This window comes from Carlito syrichta, unplaced genomic scaffold, assembly GCF_000164805.1.
Source record: "Carlito syrichta isolate Samal-C Ts95f unplaced genomic scaffold, Tarsius_syrichta-2.0.1 Scaffold314704, whole genome shotgun sequence".
Taxonomy (NCBI): Eukaryota; Metazoa; Chordata; class Mammalia; order Primates; family Tarsiidae; genus Carlito; species Carlito syrichta.
Genome location: NW_007258800.1, coordinates 90,587 through 114,092, shown reverse-complemented (window position 1 = coordinate 114,092; position 23,506 = coordinate 90,587). Strand labels below are relative to the sequence as shown.

Genomic DNA, 23,506 nt, shown 5'->3' with positions numbered 1-23,506 from the left:
AAAAAAAAAAAAGAGCAACCTGAAGGCCGGGTGTGATGGCTCATGTCTGTAATCCCAGCACTTTGGGAGGCCAAAGTGGGAGAATCACTTGAGCTCAGGAGTTCAAGACCAGCCTGGGCAACATACTGAGACCCTCATCTCTGCAAAAAAGTAAAAAATAAAAATAAAAATAGCTGGTTAGCTGGGCATGGTGGTGTGTACCTGTAATCCAGCTACTTGAGAGGCTGAGGCAGAAGGATCACCTGAACCCAGGAGGTCAAGACTATGGTGAGCAATGATTGTCTCATTGTGTTCCAGCCTGGATGAACACAAGTGCGGGATTACAGGCTGAGCCACTGAGCCCAGCTCCTTAAAACAATTTTATCAAACATTTATATCAGGTTTAATAAAATGTTAACCTTGTAATTCCGTGCCTTTGGGAGGCTAAGGTGAGTGGATTGCCTGAGCCCGCGGGTTCGAGACCTCCTGGGCAACTTGGTGAGACCTCATCTCTACAATAAATCAAAAAAGAGCTGGGCCTGGTAGTACGCGCCTGTAGTTCCAGCTACTTGGAAGGCTGAGGCGAAAGGATCCCTGGAGGCCAGCAGGTCAAGGCTGTGGTGGCCGGGAGCGGCCACTGTACTCCAGTCTTGGTGACAGAGTGAGACTCCAACTCAAAAAAAAAAACGTTAACTTATTATTTTGAAACTCTCCATCAAGAGAACACTTGGATCTCATTACCACCACCACCTACCACCCACCCCGCAACCCCCGGCAGCATGCTGACCACATAGAAAAGCTTGCCTTTCTGCAGTAACATTTCCATGATGTCGGTGTGTCCACTTTGGGCAGCAAGGGCAAGAGGAGTAAATCCATAGGTACTCCGTGGGTCAAAGTGTGCCCCAGAAGCCAGCATAAGCTTGACCATGTCCTGTTTGCCCAGTTTGGCTGCTTCATGGAGAGCTGTCCTCTCGTTGGCACACCGCAGATTGACGTCCGCTCCACAGCTGACCAGCAAGGCAGCCATGTCATAGGAGTCACACAGAACAGCTGGGGAGAAGTGAGGTGGGTATTATGTTCAACAGGGAATTAAGGCCAGAGTTGCTTATCTGTAAGTGTCCCTCAGGCTTTCCTAAGGAGCTCCTGTCTACCTGCATACCCCAGCATTCTGTGTTTAGGAAACAGATTATAAAGTAAGGCGTATGTCAAATAATATTGATAGTGTTTACATCAATGGGCTATTTGTTTTTCTGTAAGCAATGCATAACTCTTCATTGTCTGCTTGTGTAGACAATGTGCTCATTTTTCATTGCTTATTCATTGGCTGCTTATGTGGTTGGAACACATACAATTTTCACTTATCAACTTTATTTTCTCAAGAAAATGAAATTTAAGTGCTTAGTACAGTCTTGGAAATGCTAGGAGGAGGAGGAGAAGGAGGAGGAAGAGGAGAAACAAACAGCCACTGAACCTACCTCAACAAGTGAATGACTAAAATGTAATTTAAATATGCAAGTTTGGGTGAGTGACTGAGCCCACAGAAAATGATGGTTTTGGCATGTGTTTCCCCAAGTGTGTTGTATAGAAAGCCCCCTGAGGTTCTCTGTGAAGAAAATTATTCTGTAGTTAAAAAACACAAGCAGGGTCATATGGAAGGTCAATTTTTAGAGCTTTTAGGAATCGCCACACTGCTTTCCACAGAGGTTGCACTAGTTTACACTCCCACCAACAGTGCAGAAGTGTTCCCTTTTCACCACACCCTCTCCAGCAGCTGTTATTTTTTGAGTTGTTGATAATTGCCATTCTGACTGGAGTTAGGTGGTATCTCAGTGTGGTTTTGATTTGCATCTCCCTGATGATTAGTGAGGTTGAGCATTTCTTCATGTGTTTGTTGGCTGCTCGAATGTCTTCTTTTGTGAAGTGTCTGTTCATGTCTTTTGCCCCTACTGGGAATATACCCTGAAGAACACAAATCACTCTGTAAAAAAGATACCTGCACACGTACGTTTATCGCAGCATTGTTCACAATAGCAAGAACCTGGAAACAACCATGCTGCCCATCAAAAGAGGACTGGATTAAAAAAATGTGGTACATATACACGGTGGAATACTACGCAGCCATAAAAAAGAACAAAATCATGAATTTCGCTGCAACCTGGATGGAACTAGAGTCTATAATACTGAGTGACCTCTCACAAAAACAAAAATCCGAATATCACATGTTCTCACTCATATAATGGACCTTGAACATCCAATGCAATACTATAAGAAAATGACTGATGGTACTGGGAAACTATGGGGGGGAGGGGGATGGGATTAACAGTAGCAAATATCTGTCGGGGGATGGGAAAACACTTCTTATCTACAGGGTGCCTGAATGAAACGTCATTGTACACCTAACCCTTAACTGTACCCCACAAAACCATAATAAAAAATACTGATTAAAGAAAAAAAAAAAAAAAAGACGAGAGGACTCAAAACCAAGTAGCCCTATTAGGTTTAAGAACCAAGATCCAAAGAGGAATTAAAACTTGTTTCTGTAGAAGAAGAGTGGACTTTAGCTCCAAATGAAACAAAAAAATGAGAAATGGGGAGAGTTTTAAATGAAGCCATAGCTTTGAAAGATCAAGTTGATCTGTTTCTGCCTCTACTAGCAGTCTGTAATAATAATAATCAGTAATAATCTGTAATCTGTAATAATAAGAATAATCTGAATAGCTAAAAAAAAAAAAAAAAAAAAAACACAAGCAAGTGATAAAAAGCTTTGGGAATGCTATGTATTCCATCACCCTCTTCAGGATTCACTTTGCAAATCGGTTTATTGAAGTCTCTGAGAAATCTTGCAATGAACTTGCTTAACTTTGACTCAGCATTTTCCATGATCTATCCATGGGGAGATGCTGTTTAGGGGCCACAGAAATGGAATCATTTGACTTGCCAGATAGGCAGAAGTCAAGAGAGGAAAACTAGCTCTTCCCACCACATTGTTATGATAGGTTCACAGCTCCATGGTTTTTACATACGTGACTTTTGTACACACAGGATAAATCTATTCTATAGGCAAGGACACAGGTTTAGAGAGGTTAAACCTAATCCAGAGTTTGTTTCACTAGTCAGTGTTATGTGATCTGGTGCTTTATACTTTGAGTACTTTCTTAGAGAGGGCTCTTCTGCTTGATGTTTTTTCTACAAATGCAAATCCTTAGAAAGAGTATCTTGGGACAAAGTATGAAGGGACCCCAGATCCCAACTTCCAACAGTGCTCTGTGGCTTTTCTCCTTTTAATCTTTAGCTTTTATTTTGACAAAAGTTATACATGGCCAGGCATAGTGGCTAACGCCTGTAATCCCAGCACTTTTGGAGGCCGAGAAATACTATATGTTTTTCTAACTAACCTGCTTGTATTGCTACTTGTTGATTTATTTGGTTTTGATAAAATTTAATGAATTCTCACAGTGAAAAATGTGAATTTAACTTTTTTCCTCCTTCCGTCCACACCACACACGCACATCTATCATCCCACCATTCTTCTAATGTTTTTATAACATAATTTTTGTTAGATTCAGTGTTTACCTTATTCTGATTGTTTGCTATTCAAAGCTGGACCATAATTACATTTCTTTTTCTGCATATCTTTTTGCTTTTCCTGGAGTTAATACTTGTTTTGTGTTTCATTTCCTTTGTTCTCAATTTGCTTATAATTAATTCAACCCCAAATTCTCTTAAGTGTCTCAATCTCAAACTCCTTTCAAGATATTCATTCCTGACTGGACACAGCTGCTCAGGCCTATAATCCCAGCACTTTGGGAGGCCAAGGAGGCAGGATCATTTGAGCCCAGGAGTTCACAACCAGCCTGGTCAACATAGCGAGACCCCAACTCTAAAAGAAAGAAAGAAAGAAAAAATATGTGTACATGCATATGTGTGTGTGTGTATTATATGCATATAATAATTTTTTATTTTTGTGTTTTTGTTTTTGTTTTGGTTTTTGAGTTGGAGTCTCACTCTGTCACCCAGACTGGAGTGCAGTGGCTACTCCTGGCCACCACAGCCTCGACCTACTGGGTTCCAGCGATCCTTCTGCCTCAGCCTTCCAAGTAGCTGGAACTACAGGCGTGCGCTACCAGACCCGGCTAATTTTTTTGATTTATTGTAGAGATGAGGTCTCACCAAGTTGCCCAGGCGGGTCTCGAACCCGCAGGCTCAGGCAATCCACTCACCTCAGCCTCCCAAAGTGCGGGATTACAGGCTGAGCCACCGAGCCCGGCTAAAAATTTTTTTTAAAGATATTAATTCCTATCTCATCAGGGTCTTAAGAAAGCCTCTACCTGGGGCCTCTTGACCTGTTCCAATCTGCACCTCAGTGCCTAGTAAAAGGGTTGTCATTCTAGCATTGCTGTTCCCCATCATCTTAGGGATTTCTTTTGCCTGCTACCTGGGTTGAATCTTCCACTTCCTGAATCCCCAGGGTTTTGTTTTTCTAGTTTACTCTTGTATTGGGAGAACATATGCTCCATTAGCTTCCCAAAAAGGGTATGTGAGTGATAACTTTTTTTTTTAGTCAGAGTCTTACTCTGTCATCCAGGCTGGAGTACAGTGGCACATTCAAGGCTACCACAGTGTCAATATGCTGGACTCAAGAAATTCTTCTGCCTCAGCCTTCCAAGCAGCTGGAACTGCAGGTATGTACTACCATGCCCGGTTAATTTTTTTACTTATTGTAGAGATGAGATGTCACCAAGTTGCCAGGCTGGTCTCGAACCCCTGTGCTCAGGACATCCTCTCACCTCTGCCTTCCAAAGTGCTGGTATTATATAGGCCTGAGCCACTGTGCCTAACCAAGTGATAAATTTTTTTGAGATCACCTATGAAAATATGTCTTCTATGTCTCATACCTTAAGATTTGATAATTTGGAGAAATATAGAATTTTAAGTTGGAAATAATATTTTCTCAGAATTTATAAAACTATTCTCCACTAATTTCTTCAAATTTCTAATTACCATTGAGAAGTCTGAAACTATTCTGATGTGTCATCTTTTGTATCCCTTTTTCTCTCTCTGGAAATTTGTAGAAGCTTCTTTTTGTCCTTAATGACTGTGTCTTTTTATTTATTTATTTTTTAGCTTTTTATGCTTTTTTATTCTGATAAAAGGGATTGTGTTCAATGAACTTAGACTATATATACAGAAAAGAAAAAAATGACCCATAATCTCATCTCTTTTAGATGCTCTTTGTTAACATGTTCAATCTATCCTTGCATTATTTATTTCTACAAATATTTTGTAGAGATTTTAAAAAATAAAACTATCTAAGGCTGGGCGCGGTGGCTCAAGTGACAGAGTGAGACTCTGATTTAAAAAAAAATTATCTAATAACTGGCTTTTTTGCATTTATGTTAATTCACATTTGGATGATGAGCCTTAGTCCCTCAAGATCCTAAAACACCTGAATTTATCCATTTCACTACTCATTCACCAATTACCGACACTGAGAGACCCAAGAGATTAAAAAAAAACTCAAAAAAGAACTATTACTATATGAATTCTGCAACTGCTGCTAGCAGTGTGTGAATGTTAAGCAATAAGCCCCTTCCGGACATTCCTTTGCTTAAATTGTGGTAGCCTCTGTGGCGTCTCTCTCCTGGTAAGCTCGGTGTTGTTTCAAACCTCCTGCCTGCTTGCTAAACCTAGCTTACCTGGCATTCCATTCCGCCCGTTTGGCAGTTACTTGTCCATCACAAGTAACTAACCCTGAGCCTGCACAAATCAAACTCGAATCAACCAATCAAAGTCTTTGTAACTGCGTCATATAGTTTTTATCCAATCCTGTGTGCACAAGTTTGTATCAAACTCGAATCAACCAAAGTCTTTGTAACTGCGTCATATAGTTTTTATACAATCCTGTGTGCACAAGTTTGTAAAGCCACCCCACCCCTTCAGAATTATGTACAAAAGGTGCGTGTTAGCCTGGGTCGGGGCTCTCATTCCTGAAGCTGCTGCGTTGGTTTCATACGTGAGCCCAGACTCGAGCCTGAATAAAGACCCTCGTGTGTTTGCATTGGAGCTGGCTTTTTGGTGGTCTCTCGGATTTTGAATTTTGGGTTTAACAACACCAAATGTGTGTGAGGAGTCTTGCTAGATGACAGGGTCATCAACATGAATTCTGATAACCATTTATAATGTGCCATAGAAAATGCTCGAATTGCTCTAAGACTGGAAACAAAGTGCCGAAAAGGGTGGATCTTTTAAAATTCATTGAACTGGCACTTTGTCCTTTCATTCTGGAAACACATCTTTCATTTTGGGAAATCAGTTCTTGACTCATTTCATTGGTGATAGATGTCTCCATCTTGTCTGTTCTCTCTCTCATTCCTTTTGGGTCTCCTAATTTTCTCATTTCTTTCTTTTTTTTTTTTTGAGTTGGAGTCTCACTCTGTCGCCCAGACTGGAGTGCAGTGACCGCTCCTGGCCACCACAGCCTCGACCTGCTGGGCTCCGGCGATCCTTCCTCCTCAGCCTTCCAAGTAGCTGGAATTACAGGCATGCGCTACCATGCCTGGCTCATTTTTGATTTATTGTAGAGATGAGGTCTCGCTGCCCAGGTGGGTCTCGAACCCGCAGGCTCAGGTAATCCACTCACCTCAGCCTCCCAAAGGTGCAGGATTACAGGCTGAGCCACCGAGCCCGGCTATCTCATTTCTTTCTTATTTTCATTTCTTTTCTCTTTTTTTGAGTTGGAGTCTCACTCCGTCGCCCAGGCTGGAGTGCAGTGGCATGCTCATGGCCACCCCAGTGTCGACCTGCTGGACTCTGGCAATCCTTCTGCCTCAGCCTTCCAAGTAGCTGGAACTACAGGTGTGTACTACCATGCCTGGCTAATTTTTAATTTATTGTAGAAACAAGGTCTCGCCAAGTTGCCTGGGCTGGTCTTGAACCCGCAAGTTCAGGCAATCCACTCGCCTCAGCCTCCCAAAGTGCTGGGATTACAGGCTGAGCCACCAAGCCCGGCCTATTTTTCATTTCTTATCTTTTTCTTTTGGAAGCTTTCCTTAACATCATCTTCCAACATTGTTTTGAGTTTTTAAATTTCTGCTCTCTTATTTTTACTTCTCAATAGCATTTTATTTTGTTTTCTGATAGTTTTTGTTATAGCCTGTTCTTATTTCATTGATTTCCCTGAGGAAATGTATCTTTACACATTATTGTCCCTGAATAATCCGTTTTCTCCAAGTTGCTTATCTCTGTTGAAGACCTTCCTCAGATAGTCTTTGGCTATCTGCTCATAATTAAGAGTTGGGGACTGAAAGCTGGTTGGAAATTCCAAACAGTGGGTGGGGCTTGTAGGCTTAACTACAGGTTGCTATGTTTGGGTCATTTATTGGGGAACCCTCAGTGCCACTATCTTTAGCTCTTTCTTCTTGAGCTGGTCAGATTTTCCAGCAAAGCCTCTCCTGGAGGGTAAGGACCTGGCTGCCAGCTCTTTGGAATCCTGGTGGGGAAGGAGGGCTGTGTTGTCTCAGCCTATGTTTGCATGATTCCTCCAGTGTTTTCAATCAAGTACTCCCACTCTCACCTAAAATCATCTGGCAAGAGACACTCCATTTAAGCTACAAGCTACGCAGAGAATAAACCTCCAGGATTCTTCTAGGGTGGAGGAAGAGTGATCTAGAGATCTGACTACCTGCTTCTTGATAGTTTTCAACCAGTTCTCCCATTCAGCTGCCTGCCTTTCACCCATGCTCCACAAGGTAACTCTGCTCTCCTATGTCTTACCCCAGAGATTTTTGCATTAGCCTATAGAAAGCTTCCAGAGGGTCAGGTTCTCGTGTCTGGTCAGTGGGGACCAGAGTGACAATGTTGCAGCTATGCACAAAAAGCTGCCTTTGAAACCTGTGGACGTGAAGGAGACTTAGTGCCACAGACTCTTCTCCAGAGACAAGGTGTTCATTTACCTGTATGAAGGAGAGAATTGCCTTCAAAGTTCTTAGCATTCGGATTGCAACCATTGAGAAGAAGAAAACTGGCGTTTTCTAAGAGGCAATTGCTGACAGCTAAAAAAAGTGGCGTTTCACCGTTGTGAGTGGTTTGCTCCCACATGCTGGGTTTTGAAGCTGAAATAAATTCATCATATCACACCGGTTAAGTATAGAAATAAAATTTAAACTTGTTTCTCAGAGGCATCAAGAAGAGTAAGAGGGAGTTTACCTTTTAGCGTTATTTCCAAAATGTTCTTATTTAACTGCGCAGCAGCCTTATGCAGAGGGATCCAGCCTCTCTCATCTGCTTCCTCAAAAGCAGAATGGTACGTAGTTAAGTGTGACAATGCATCTTCCTCACCTATTAACAAGTCAAAAGAGAACAGATTCACATTTGGCACACACAACAAGGCAGCCCATATTGCTTCTGAATTCCACCACCAAAGTGAGTGCATAGACAACAGAGCTCAAGCACAGCCTTTTATGAAAGATACATTTAAATGGCACAGGACAGATGGTAAGCTTGCTGTCTAACATTCCACCACCACCTGGGCCTGGGAACACCCCAGTATCTTGTCACTTACAGAACAACAGCTTCATCTATGAAGGAACCAGGAACTCTTAAAGTGCTAAGTTGTGCTTAAGTATTTTCTCCCAGAAAAGGCCACACTGGACTCTCAACAATCAGCAGCAGACCTTAGTGTTTGGAAGAACCTGCTTTTAGGCTTCTTGAGCTTCGAGGGGAAATGCTGTGGGCTGTCACCATCACATCTTACCACAAATTAAAGGGGATAGAATAGGAAGAGTACTTAACTGTCTCTATTGTTTCAACTATCTTCTTATAGTTGGTGCTCAAAAAGGAATGGAAGCTGCATGGAAGAAAATATATGTGTCATTCCAAAACTGAGGGAAAAACTTAGTTATCTGCTATAAGTCAGAAGTGTAAAGGCAGTAGTAAGCAGGGATGAACTCGCATATGAGGCAATAACTGAGGCTTAATAGAGATACTTCTGTTTGTAAAATGTAGTGTGCCCTTAACATGGTCTAGGAAAACTCCTTTCCCTTGTTTTCCCTCATTAGATTGTGTGAGAGCCTGGTTGCAGTAAGCCCTCAGCCAATGTTTGCTGAACTGAATCAAACCTGCCTACAACTGAAATGCCACACTATCTCATGGTAAAACTTAATGGAAACTCTATAAGGTCAATGATTCTAGCAAAAATTATTTTTTAAAATAGTAAAGCATGGTGTGAGTTTTAAAAAAATACTGTCAGAATTTGTGCTTAGAAAATGCTACTAGTGGTTTTTTAAAGCAATATTTTTATTAAAGTTTTAAAGCTCAATTTATGAATATTATCATTATTATTATTGATATAGGGTCTTGCTCCATCACCCAGGCTGGAGGAGTGCAGTGGTGTGATCATGGCTCATGACTTGCTTGAACTCCTGGCTCAAGCAATCCTCTCGCCTGCAGCTCCCAAGTAGCTTGGACTACAAGTATGCACCACTATGCCTGGTTGATTATTTTTATTTTTATTTATTGTAGAGACAGGGTTTTTCTATGTTCCCCCGGCTTCTTATGGTATGTTAAAATCTAGTAAATAAGGACTGTTACCTTTCCATTTTCTTTAATTATTTAATGAACCCAGGTTGAAGATAATTTCCTTAGACAGTCTATCCTCCTTATAATTTGGTCAATTAAGTTATCTTAAAAGTTTAAAACTGTACTCATAGATTTAGTATTAATTTTCTGCAGCTACTATAAGAAGTAACCACACACGTGGCTTAAAACAATACAGATATGTTAAAGTTCTGTAATCTAAAACAGGTCTCACTGGACTAAAATCAAGGTGTCAACAGAGTTGTGTTCCTTCTGGAAGTTTTAGGGGAGAATCTATTTCTTTGCCTTTCCCAGCTTCTAGAGGCTTCCCACATTCCTTGGCTCATGGACCTCTTCCTCCATCTTCAGACCAGCAATGTTGAACTCAGTCCTTCTCACTCTACCATCTCTCAGAGTCTCTTTCCTTCGTCGCCTTCTTTCACTTTTAAGACCCTGTAATTCAGGCTCCTCTCCCTATCTTCAAGTCAGCTGATTAGCAACCTTAATCCCATCTGTAGCCTTACTTCCCCTTTGCTATGTAAGGTGATATATTTACAGGATGCAGAAATTAGAGCATCTTTGGATGGGGCCATCACTCCATCTGTCTCAAGTATATTCTAGTTTTCTAAGTCCTTCAAGTACCTGACCAAATCAGCAAACCTTTTAAGTATCATAAAATTCTTGCAAGTCTAATCAATTAAATTGATAACTATAGTCAATTTCAATTTCTCTGAAACATGGATTGTTCTACTTAGCCAAAATCTTTTACACCTTTCAACCTAAACTGATTAGTTCAAAGTCAATTACTCAGTTATGCATTTAAAAATTTTAATCATAAGTTTAATATAATAAATAACCTAATAAACCCAATTTCTTTATAAAACATTTAATATTTAAAGATTATTTAAAAAATTATTCCTAAATCAACACAAAACTACAGGAATAGTGTGTGGTTAAGAATATAGACCCTAGGCTGGGCTCGGTGGCTCAGCCTGTAATCCCACGCCTTGGGAGGCCGAGGTGAGTGAATTGCCTGAGCTCGTGGGTTCGAGACCCACCTGGGCAACTTGGTGAGACCTCATCTCTACAATAAAAATCAAAAAAATTAGCCGGGCATGGTAGCATGCGTCTGTAGTTCCAGCTACTTGGAAAGCTGAGAGGGAAGGATCGCCAGAGCCCAGCAGGTCGAGGCTGCGGTGGCCGGGAGTGGCTACTACACTCCAGTCTTGGCGACAGAGTGAGACTCCAACTCACAAAAAAATAAAATAAAAATAAAAAAAGAATATAGACTCTAAATTAGCCGGGCATGGTAGTGCGCGCCTGTAGTTCCAGCTACTTGGAAGGCTGAGGCGGAAGGATCTCTGGAGTCCAGCAGGTCAAGGCTGCAGTGGCCGGGCGCGTGCCACTGCACTCCAGTCCGGATGACGGAGTGAGACTCCAACTCAAGAAAAAAAAAAGAATATAGACTCTGTCTATCATCAAAGATAGATGAATCAGTGATCTATCACAGAAACAAAGAACAGAGTACCATATGTTCTCACTCATAAGTGGACCTTGAACAATTATTAAAATACTATAAGAAAGGGATTGGCAGTAGTGGGAAACTGCCAGGGGTGGGAGGGTGGCATTGGCAGTTGAGAAAAACTGCCGGGGGGAGCAACCACATCAACAAGGGTACCTGCACAATGAACATTTGTATACCTAACCCTGAATTGTGCCCCGCATCTTTAAAATAAAGAAAAAAAAAAAAAGAAGATAGACTCTGGAGTCAGGCTGCCTGGCTCTTCACTTACTGGTTCTGTAATCTTACTGGCTTTGTCACTTAACTTTTCTGTGCCTCAGTTTCCTTATCTATAAATGGGGATAATAATAGTACCCACGTCATAGCATAGTAATGAAAATTAACATTTAAATGAGTTAATATTTAATGTTACACATAGTGATCACAATCATGGCTCACTGCAACCTTGAATTCTTGGGCTCAAGTGATCCTCCTGGCTCAGCTTCCTGAGTAGCTAGAACTACAGGAATACCACTATGCCTGGCTACTTTTTTTATTTTTTTAATGTTTTTGGTAGAGACAAGGTTTTGCTATATTACCTAGACTGGCAGTATTTTTAAAAATACTATAGGAGGCTGGGTGTAGTGGTTTATGCCTGTAATCCCAGAACTTTGGGAGGCTGAGGCAGAAGGATTGCTTGAGCACAGAAGTTCAAGACCAGCATAGGCAACATAGCAAGACCTCGTCTCTACAAAAATAAAAATTAAAAAATTAGCCAAGAGTGGTATGTGGCTATAGCCCCAGCTACTTAGGAGGCTGAGGTGGAAGGATTACCTGAACCCAGAAGGTAGAGCCTATGGTGGGCCATGATCATGCCACTGCACTCCAGCCTGGGCAACAGAGTGAGACCTCAACTCAAAACCAAACAAGCAATAGGTCATCTCTCTCTCTTTTTGAGTCAGAGTCTCACTCTCACCCTGGCTGGAGTGCAGGGGCACACTCACGGCCACCGCAGCCTCCTTGCTGGGCTCAGGCAATCCTTCTGCCTCAGCCTTCCAAGTAGCTAGAACCACAGATATGTGTCAATATGCCTGGCTAATTTTTTAATTTATTGTACAGATGCCTAGGCTGGCCTCCAACCTGTGGTCTCAGGCAATCCTCTCACCTCAGCCTCCCAAAGTGCTGGGATTATAGGTGTGAGCCACCACACCCAGTCCATCATCTCTATATTTAATTATGAAATCTCTTAGAGTTAAAAGCATTTGTCCAGTTTTACCTCCAGCAGGCAAATAGAGATTACCATCCCAAGCAACCTGGGTTTATCACCCCAGAAAAAACAGCGGTTATAACTACCTCAGAGGACTGAGGTTGTGGATCAGTCAGAGATCGTTTGACTAGGTGTGTGTGACTGTGGACTGCCCGTCTCCAGGACGATTCTTCTTAGACCACAGATGGACACACTGGTCCTTTCCTACTGTTGTCATAACAGAACTATGAAACTACACCTTCAGAGTGGGTTGGTCTGTCTTGGGTTTAAGTTTACGTAATTCCTCCTTTTGATTTGAGTAGATCAAAGACTGGACCCCATCCCTACCTACCTCACTAAGGTGGAAGAGAACTTTCTAGTGTCTTGTTTGGACCTATGCGTTTCTTCAGCTCCCTAAAGACAAAACATGTGGAGTTTTTCACTAGCCCTTCATATCCCCTTTTATATATTTCTTCTGATTTCCAGTCTGCAGCTCCTCACCCAGATTTGCTGCTAACCTCCTTTAACTAGTTTTTAACTGCCTAATTAAATTCTGAATTTTCTCCAGATTTTTCCTGTCCAGTCAGACATGCTATCTTATAGATTAATTTAAATGATAGCTCCTTGGCTTCTGACTCTCCTATTTTTGTCACAACACTAGGGTTAAGCTAATGACAGGTCTCAGTTGTTGAATACAGTACTTAGTACTATGTTGTCAACAGAAAACTATTACCTCTCATCCTCAGGTGCCTGTTGTGTTGTTCCTGGCTTGTAAATATCCTGCAGACTCTGTTGAATGATGAACTGGGTGTCAAAGTCATCGTCCATGTCTTCATCACTGGTGTAATTATCCATGTGGAACGTGGACAGGTTTACTTTAAAGTCAGAATGAATTAAAAATATTTTCCCAGTTGTTACAAGATTATCAGCTGCTTTAAGTTATAAATAAAATTCAGGAAACTAGAAAGTACATAGGATTGATAAATGAAGAAAATAGAATTTCTTATTCTTCTTTTTTTAAGCCCCAAGTTTACTTTTCTAGAAAATACAAAATTTTGAAAACAAAATATTCATTAAGAAATTTTTATAAACTTAAAACAGGTTTTTGGACTGCCACAGATTCAACATAAATTAGACGTTTCCATGAGTAGCCATTTACTTAAAGTTCATTCAGGAAAAACAACTTTTTGCATAAGACTTAGGTCAGTGCCATTGTAACACTGAAAATGCTTATATTGATCTATTTTAGACTTGACTTGTGAGTATTTCTCAGTGATGGTAGCACTTATCCAGAAAATATCTTTCCAACACACAATGAATGTTATGCTGAAAATAATATAAACATTTTATAGGAATAAATGTATCCTCATAACACAACATATAATAGATATAGCAGCAGCAAAACAAATGCATTTTATTAGGCAATATCTAAACGGTTTTAAAAGAACATTTTCAGTTTTAGCATAGAATAGATTGGATCACATACCAAAGACTCTTTTCTTCCCTTTTTACCTTTTGTTATATCCCTTAAGACAGCACTGAAGTGTTCACTGCTAAGGACTAACACATGTCAGCCTCAGAATTTTCATTTATATTTAGGATCGCCACTCCCCTGTAATGACCATTCCATTAATAGCTTTACTATAAATACTTGGTCATAAGACAGTCTGGCACATTCTCCTTATTTTTTACATGTGATTTAGCTCTGTTTGGAAACAGGATCTCTTTTCTTCACTGCCATATTCATCAAATTTAAAAATGTTATTCCTGGAGCAAAATGCTTTTGCAGGGGGTTAGCCACGCAAAAAGAATGCATTCTCTTAATACTCATGCACATAGCTACTGCAAACCAGAATCAATTTTCCATTTAAGAGAGGCCAAACATTTTGCTCTGACTGATTTATCAAAAGTGACTGTCCCAGTGGTCCAGATTCACTAGGTAGCTGTACCTACATTTTCCTTGGGTTACAGAACTTGGCCTTGTGTCATTGAAATCCTAAGGAAGGCATTTACTCCACACAAGCTAATAAAATGTTGGCTAAAATTTTGTATTTGTATTGTTAAATATTTTTAAATTGCTAATGTACACTAAAGGTAGTAAAGAGACCACTTGACATTTCAAAATCAATATGAAGTCAATGCCAGGAAGTACAATATCACTGTGGCTGTGGAAGTTAGGATTGCCCTCCAGCCGTCTTACTGCCTTTGCAGGTCAACTTCACTGTTTTGAGTTTCCTTTCTTAGTTACAGGGTTACTATGAGAATGGAACTAATGACTTAAAAGTATGAAATAAAGGATTTAGTTGTGTAATTGTTTTAATATTTTCCCTATTTACAATTTCTTTATGTATTTGAAATGTTTGTGTATAATTCCTTCAGGTAGGTAAATGGAAAGTAAACCATTACTGAAGCTGATTTAACACTTTTGAAAGAGATAACTTCTGATATTAGTTAAATTTTATCCATTGAATGCCCCAGATCTGTTTTTCACATACATATCATACTTTAAAAAAGAAACTAAACAAAAACTTCAAAGATCATTCATTTGTTTCCAAGAAACACTTTTTTTTTCACATTTTCCTTCCACAAGTGCTCTCAAAATTATCTCTAGAAGGCCATATTCCAAATAAGCATGGTATATCAGGGAAGCGAAAAATGCAGAGACCATTCACAAAGATCATTTAAAATTTAAAAGAATAACAGAGATACTTAGTTTTATAATGTATATTTTTTAAATAATTAAAGACAATATTTTTTACTACTTTCAGATGTTTTCTAAATTTGTCCAATTTAGTCATCCAACTGACAGAGCAAAGCAACCCCACGCTTGATCCAGTGTTGAGTAGGTTGGTCTGTTTTTAACAACATCGCAATGACAAAGTTAGTAGAATGTCCCGTGGTGGAAAGAGTTCCTCTACGTTCACTTGTCTTGTACAGGGGACAGACATAGGCATCCGACTTTATAATCTGAGACTTTTGAGCTTGAAAAAAAAGAAATGTATTCATTTGATACAGCCACTGATACTAAAAGATAACTATTTATCTTGTAATAAAGCCAATACTAACTCTAAGATCATGATTATAACATCTGAAGGTTTTTAAGTTTTTTGTATTTTTTACAGTTAGTATATTATAATGGTTGTGAAACAAGGCAAATGATTTCATATATCACATGATTCCAGATCTAGAAGAAGGAATTGATTTTAAAGTTATGATCATTTAGCAGTCCTAAAAAACCCAAGAGGATTGGGAGGGAAGGAGTAGGAGAAGGAGAAGGTGGGGAAGAAGGAATAAAATACAGTGAAGGAAATGGGGACGAATCAAAGGGAGAAACACAACTGTTTAGAGCTCTAATACAAGAAGCCCATAAATTAGAAGCAGCTGTAGTTTCTATTTGTTTTTAGCAGGTTATTTATTTATTTTTGAGTTGGAGTCTCACTCCGTCACCCAGACTGGAGTGCAGTGGCCGCTCCTGGCCACTGCAGCCTCGGCCTGCTGGGCTCCGGTGATCCTTCCGCCTCAGCCTTCCAAGTAGCTGGAACTACAGGTGTACGCCACCACGCCCGACTAATTTTCTGATTTATTGTAGAGATGAGGTCTCGTTGCCCAGGCGGGTCTCGAACCCACAGGCTCAGGCAATCCACTCACCTCAGCCTCCCAAGGCGCAGGATTACAGGCTGAGCCACCGAGCCCAGTTTAGCAGGTTATTAATAAGAAAAACACATCAACTCTTACTAAGTCCCCAAAAGAATCTATGGATAATTCCTAAAAAGCCAGATATGAGATACTGGAGTCTTTCTAAACTAAGGTCACATTTATCATAGTTATAACTAAACCACATTAATAATGAAAATATGTGATAGGTTGGATGGTGATTCTGGGTGATTTGCAAATGTTTTCATTTGTTGTTATTTAAGAATAAAAAAGTTAGGAAAGAGAAAACAAAAGAATGAACCTCTTTTTATTTCAGACTTGTGGAAAAATGATGATGGAAGAAACGGGGAAGGAACATGACTTCTCCAAGGGGATAAAACTGGCCTCCACCCTGTATGGCTTGCAACACCTGTGTCTTGGGGCACCTGGCTGCCTCCTAGGCTTAGGGGTCTTTTATAGCCAGAAAATGCTAGTCACTAACTGAAGACTGTCAAGTTTATTTGTGCCTCTGAGCAGTATGCAAAAGGAGTTCAGAATCAAAATATGGGCAGGCAGCTATACAATCCCTGAAACCCCCTCTACTCCGAGGGAGGAGTAGAGAATGACATACCCTGTAGGCTAAGAGCATAAAGAAGCAGAAAGATATTCTCAATATAAATGCCACACACAAAAAAAGGGAGAACAGTAATTTCCAGTGTAAATATTTCATCAATGTTTGTTATAATTGAGCCAAATCCTAAAAGGTTTGAGCAAAAACTTATTTTAGGGAGCAGTGTATAATATCTATCATAAATCTTGAAGAAATTTTGTTAAAAGAATACTTACTTGGTTTTATCCATATGATGGGCATCAGGTCAAACAGAAGTTTGGAATACTGTTCAGCAAGCAATCCACTATAAAGAGAAATTGACAACAACTATTAGAAATAACTTAGGAAATTTGCTTCTAAAAACAGATTGCTACTTAGATATTGGCTTTTAATATAAGAAAGGACTAGAATGATAAAGGAAATGTAAAAAAGAAAATGAAAAAGTGGCAATAAAGAACTGAAAGAAAAGAAAGTTATGGAAAGGTAAAGTGTAAAACAGTAAATATAAATATCTGCCAATTTTTAAATGGACAAATATCAATGATACAGATACCACACTATCACATTTGACCCTCATGATGATTTTGTCCCCATCTCTATTGCTATTTCACAGATAAAGGTTGGCAGTTTAGAGATGTTGAGTACTTTTCTCACAGTTTTGTAGCTTTTAAGTGCCGGAGTCAGGATTCAAACAGATATGCCTATCTAGAAAACATGGTTTCTTTTCACTATGCTACATTGTTTATTGATTGAAGGAATGAAGGAGGGAAGAAAGGAAGGAAAAAATGAATATATGAGGCAAATTAAGTCAAGAAAAATGGAAATAAAATGAAAAAATAAAACAGAAATAATAAAATGAATTATGTGCAGTTGAGTCTCTTCATAATACTGTCTTTGTATTATCTCTGTAGAGCCATCTTAGGCAATTTTTCCTACCTCAGTATTTAGTGCTCCCTGTAAAACAAAGTCTAATCCTGACTTTGGAGAGAAAAGGTTATATCTATAAATGGATTTTTAAGAGTAGGGCTCTAAGGGAAACATTTTATCTCCTTCTCTCCTACTCTTATTATTATTTTTTGAGTCAGAGTCTCACTCTGTCACCCAGGCTGAAGTGCAGTGGCACAATCATGGCCACCATAGCCTCAACCTGCTGGGCTCAGGCGATCCTTCTGCCTCAGCCTTCCAAAGAGCTGGGACTACAGGCATGAGCCACCACACCTGGCTAATTTTTTCACTTATTGTAGATGAGGTCTCACCATGTTGTGAGGCTCGTCTTGAACTCTTGGGCTCAGGCAATCCTCTTGCCTCAGCCTCCCAAAGTGCTGTGATTACAGGTGTGAACCACCACACTCGGCCCTCCTCTTAAATATTTTAAACAGGAACAGCATTGCTTAATTTCCTAAGAGTGAAACTGGAAATCCAACATTTATTCTAAATATTTATTTATTGTCTCATCAAAATGGAAGAAAAAGTTTTCCATTCACCAATAGAAATGAGGACTTTCTTATAATTAACTGTAAATTGTTTAAAAGTGAGGCAACCCTACACATTGCAAAATGGAAGGTAACTATTATAAAACAGAATAAGCAGGCAAATAATTTCAGTTAACTTTTCTACTAATAAGACCACTGAATTTTTTTTTTTTTTTTTTTTTTTTTTTTAGCTGGAGTCTCACTTTTTTGCCCAGGCTGGAGTGCAGTGGCACGCACACTCATGGCCATCCTAGCATTGTTGACCTTCTGTGCTCCAGCAATCCTTCCACCTCAGCCTTCCAAGTAGCCAGAACTACAGACATGCGCTACCATACCTGGCTATTTTTTAAAAATTTTATTGTAGACATGAGATCTCGCCATGTTGCCCACTCTGGTCTCAAACCCGCAGGCTCAGGCAACCCACTCTCCTCGACCTCCCAAAGTGCTGGGATTAAAGGCTGAGCCACTGAGCTCGGCCAGACCACTGAAATATTAACTAAAAAACATTTAGGACCTAAAAGTAATCACTCATCAATTGCACTGGCCTGACTGATTATGTAAGAATTCTGATATCATGGACTTCGCAGCAACTTGGATGGATTTGGAGTCGATCATACTCAGTGATCCATCACAGAAACAAAGAACCGAGTACCATATGTTCTCACTCATAAGCGGACCTTGAACAATTATAATACTATAAGAAAGGGACTGGCAGTAGTGGGAAACTGTCAGAGGAGGGGTGGTGGGATTGGCAGTTGAGGGAAGCTGCTAGGGGAGGGAGGGGCACACCTCATCAACAAGGGTAGCTGCATAATCAGTGTTTGTATACCTGACCCTGAATTGCACCCCACATCTTTATAATAAAAAAAGGAAGACCAAAAAAAAAGAATTCTGGCTGGGCTCGGTGGCTCAGCCTGTAATCCCGCGCCTTTGGGAGGCTGAGGTGAGTGGATTGCCTAAGCCCGCGGGTTCGAGACCCGCCTAGGCAGTGAGACCTCATCTCTACAATAAATCAAAAAATCAGCCGGGCGTGGTAGCACATGCCTGTAATTCCGGCTACTTGGAAAGCTGAGGCGGAAGAATCGCCGGAGCCCAGCAGACGAGGCTGCGGTGGCCAGGAGCGGCCACTGCACTCCAGTCTGGGCAACCGAGCGAGACTCCAACTCAAAAAAAAAAAAAAAAAGAATTCTGATATTATTTATTACTCCTTAATCCTTGGAAGAGACCTTTTGGTTAAACAACAACAAAAAGCAGCAGATCGTTTTTTCTGATCTATGATCCAGCTACTGCCAAGGTCTTTGCAGTTGAAACTACTGACCTTTCTCTGTCCCAGCGCGCTCCATCAAGATATAATCCGTGGATATAAACGCCATCTTCTGGTGACGTGTTAGATGTATCAGAAGGAATGACCTGCAAGGAGAGGTACATACTGGCAACAATTTCCTCTCCAGACAACTTAATTTCAAAGAAAACATTAACTAAATATCCAGCACATCAGGGAAACTACTATTTAACAGCTTATTAAATGATACATTTTTTTCAGCCATAGTATGTTAAAGTGTATAATACGGTTCTTTTAAAATTATTTTATTAGGTTTTACTGTACCTCATATTAATTTTTGCTATGTAGAAGAACAGCATTGGATTACTTAACCAAATGTTGAAACATATGAAAGTTCTATCTTAGGGATGGCAAGACAAATACTGTATACTTTCTTCATGGAACACAGAATGAAAAGAAGTAACATTTGCTTATAATGGGCTATAATATATCAATTCAGCTTAAATACATGACTTGATATAATGACATACTGTTGAGTTTAAGGAGTTACTATACCTCAAATTCATATCCTATTAAATCAATAGGGGTGGTATATTTTCTGGCATAATTCTGCATAGCTCCAGTTAGAAAGGCTTGAGTGAAAAAGAAGCCTGAGAGCCAAAACACGCAAGGTTTTCCTGAATTATACCAGTCCTATAAAGGGAAAACAAAATATATTATGTCCATTTTGAAACTTATGTGCCACCTGACGTATAGTTCCTGATTCTGGTTTTTGTGGATGTTGCCCACACTTTCCATCACAAGACTCTCTTCCCTGATATCAAACACAGCCTATCTTGGCTCTCCTATCTCTTTTCCCTTCTAGTTACTCTTCTCAGGAAATTCAAAATAATTTCAGCATGGCCCTGAATGAAACATAGTTTGACAGATTCAAATCTTCTGCAAAAAGTCAAATATAAATTATTTGGGAGATTTATTACATTATCCCACTCCAAAGCAACCATCTGTAGACATCTTACACAGTGTCTAACTATAGCCCTCATGTGTTGATTCCTTAATCCTCTTAAACCCCTTGTCTCCACGCCCACTGCCCTCACTACAGTTCATGTATGCATGGTCTTGTTTCTGCATCAGTGTGTGCTGTCTTCTTGCTTCCTCTTTCTGCTCAATACATTAAAACCATGGTGCTGGAATATACCTCACCATGCATAGTTTGGATCAGGTTTAGAATCTTGCATAATTCTTCAGTGACCCACCAAATTAAAGTTTAATCCTCTTAGTCTTTTATTCAAGATTTTTCACAATCTGGCCCCAAATTATATTTTTAGCTCCATCTCTCTTTTACTTCCCTTCAAGCATCCTATATTCTAACCAGACAAGACAATTTGCTGGTCTCCTCTGTGCTGGGTGAACATCAGTTGTTTTTTCTGCCGATCTTAAATTAAAGTGATACAAATTCTTCTTTTCCTCTGAAGGACAAACCCTCTACACTCTCAATCCAAGCACTTCTGGTGGTAGAACTCCACCTAGACTTCTGGGAGGGTTATCTGATTCATTCCTAGTCAATCACACCTCCTGTCATAGTGATTCAGAAATGGACATGTAAACCAATCAAAACCAGAGATGCAGAAACTCTTGCTGTGACTTTTAGGGAAGAAAACTCACTCTCAACTCCTTGAAGTTGTGTAGATGTGAGGCCAGAGTTGCTGTTGCTATCTTGCTTCCATCAGATAAGAACCTGAGAATGGAGTTAACCCAAAGGGAATGGAGCCAAGAGATGAAGTGCAAGCCCTGATCAGGGACCCATTTTGTATCCCAGGTCAAATTCGACCTGAAGGCACCTTAACCCCTGGAGTTTTTAGTTACACAAGAGAACAGACTTTATTTTTGCTTATGTTAGAATTTTTGTTACAACAGAATCAGTCCTAAATATACAGTGCCTTTCATCCAACAGCTACCCAGCTATCTCCTTTAGACCCAGCTCCAGTCTATGTCATCCATGAAACAAACTCAGCTTTCTTCAGCCAAAGAACTCTCTCCTGTCTTTGAACTCGCAGCGTGTTTTACATTTGGTCTTTTATGGCACATCCCTTACTATATTAGTTTTCTTTAGATACACAGTTTGTCTCCCTGTAGGTTATTGGCAACTTGAAGGCAGAATTCATATTGAAATGATCTTTTTATCATAGAGCACACAATAAGGTGTTTTGAAAAAAGTGGGGTCTCAATTCATGTTTGTTGAATGAACAGATGAATCAATGAAATGATCTTTGTCTCTGAGCAAGCAATAGAAGCCAGCTTTGCTCCCTCGGAGAAAGAGAACAAACTGCTTCTGGAGATGTTGCCAACAGTGCAAGCTAGCAGTTCAAGAGAAGGTAGAGAAAGAGATGGAGTCTGTCAAAGGCAAAGCCAGGCAGAAGCAGCATCACGCTCAAGAAAGCTATAAGAACTCAGAAGGCAAGTGTGTAGAAAATTCACTCACCCAGAGCTTCCTTTAGCCAAATATCATTAGCGTCTGTAGTCAGTTACTTATCCAATCTCTGAATTAGCTATCACTGACTAAGTGCTTAGTACAAGCCAGTGTTAAGCACTTTTACATGTAGCATCTCATTTAGTCTATAAAATAACAGTGAGTTAGGTATTATTCCTCCAATTTTACAGATGAGGAAATGGGTACAGAAAGATGAGTAATTTGCACAAAGTCACAAAGATAATAAGTGCTAGATCTAGGATTTGTCCTGGGATTTTAGGAAGTGTGCAAAAAGCTGTTTTTAAAAGGAACAGGAAGAAGAAAGGGAAGATACTATGGACTGAATGTTTGTTTTCCTCCAAAATTCATAGGTTGAAACCCTAATTCCCAAGGTGTTTGAATTTGGAGTTAGGGCCTTCAGGAGGTAATTAAGTCATAAAGTTTGAGCCCTCATGATAGGATTAGTGCTCTTATAAGAAGAAATAGGAGAGATCTTTGTCTCTGTCTCTCTCTCTCTCTCATCTGTGAACCAGGAAAGCCCTTGCCAAGAACCTGACCATGATCGCATCCTAATCTTGGAATTCCCAGCTTCCAGAACTATGAGAAATACATATATGTCTATTTTTTTAAGTTCTCCAGACTATTTTACTTTGTAAAATAGCAGCCTGGACAGACTAAGTCAGAAATTAATAGGGTGAATGAGGAGAGAGAAATGAGGAAATGATAGAAAAACTCAGATGACTCATTTGTTTAAGTTGTTCATTCTTTTTATTTATTTATTTATTTATTTAGAGTTGGAGTCTCACTCTGTCGCCCAGACTGGAGTGCAATGGCCGTTCCCGGCCACTGCAGCCTCGACCTGCTGGGCTTCCGCCTCAGCCTTCCAAGTAGCCAGAATTACAGGCATGCGCTACCATGCCCAGCTGATTTTTTGATTTACTGTAGAGATGAGGTCTCGCTGCCCAGGCGGGTCTCAAACCCGCGGGCTCAGGCAATTCACTCACCTCAGCCCCCCAAAGGTGCAGGATTACAGGCTGAGCCACCGAGCCCGGCACTAATTTGTTAATTCTAAGAATCACTAGGAAGTGAAGAGAAAGAAAAATGGTGAGAAAATTGTGTAGATTCTGTAAGGAGGATTCCCTTTCAATACTCTTTTCTATACTGTTGCTTTTGTTATCTACACAAAACTTCCATAAATTAAAAAATATTTAAAAGATGGACAGTATGGTTGGTTCCATGTTTCTGTTATTGTGAATCGTGCAACCACAAATGTGTGTGCAGGTGTCTTTTTGGTAGAACTATTTAAATTCCTCCAGGTATATTCCCAGGAGAGGGACTGCTGGATCAAATGGAAGGTCAATTTTTAGTTATTTTAGGAATCACCACGCTGCTTTTCAACAGTGTAGAAACGTTTCTTTTTCTTCATACCAGCAACTGTTGTTTTTTGATTTTTTTTTGAGTTGGAGTCTTACTGTCACCCAGACTGGAGTGCAGTGTCATGCTCCTGGCCACCACAGCCTCCACCTGCTGGGCTCCGGCGATCCTTCAGCCTCAGCCTTCCAAGAGGCTGGAACTACAGGCACGGGCTAACACACCGGCTAATTTTTTGATATATTGTAGAGACGAGGTCTCGCCAAGTTGCCAGGGCTGGTCTCAAACCTGTGGGCTCAGGTAATCCACTCACCTCAGCCTCCCAAAGTACTAGGATTACAAGCTGAGCCCGGTCATTTTTTTATTTAT

The 23,506-nt window shown here is 40.2% G+C and overlaps 2 protein-coding genes across 2 annotated transcripts in view; both read right to left on the bottom strand.

Annotated features, from left to right (window-relative positions):
- Positions 1 to 13,154, bottom strand: part of ASB14 (ankyrin repeat and SOCS box containing 14) — a 20,242-nt gene extending 7,088 nt beyond the window's left edge. Inside the window, exons 1-5 of the mRNA XM_008071747.1 lie at positions 13,033 to 13,154; positions 8,771 to 8,824; positions 8,185 to 8,318; positions 7,932 to 8,090; positions 784 to 1,029 (exon numbers count right to left, since the gene is read on the bottom strand). Coding sequence (XP_008069938.1) covers positions 784 to 1,029; positions 7,932 to 8,090; positions 8,185 to 8,318; positions 8,771 to 8,824; positions 13,033 to 13,154 — 715 coding nt within the window. The remainder of the gene's footprint in view (positions 1 to 783; positions 1,030 to 7,931; positions 8,091 to 8,184; positions 8,319 to 8,770; positions 8,825 to 13,032) is intronic.
- A 1,853-nt stretch (positions 13,155 to 15,007) lies between these two features.
- DNAH12 (dynein axonemal heavy chain 12) overlaps positions 15,008 to 23,506 on the bottom strand; it is a 97,074-nt gene continuing 88,575 nt past the window's right edge. The window contains exons 36-39 of the mRNA XM_008071746.1: positions 19,852 to 19,989; positions 19,333 to 19,424; positions 16,779 to 16,846; positions 15,008 to 15,280 (exon numbers count right to left, since the gene is read on the bottom strand). Coding sequence (XP_008069937.1) covers positions 15,090 to 15,280; positions 16,779 to 16,846; positions 19,333 to 19,424; positions 19,852 to 19,989 — 489 coding nt within the window. The 3' untranslated portion in view covers positions 15,008 to 15,089. The remainder of the gene's footprint in view (positions 15,281 to 16,778; positions 16,847 to 19,332; positions 19,425 to 19,851; positions 19,990 to 23,506) is intronic.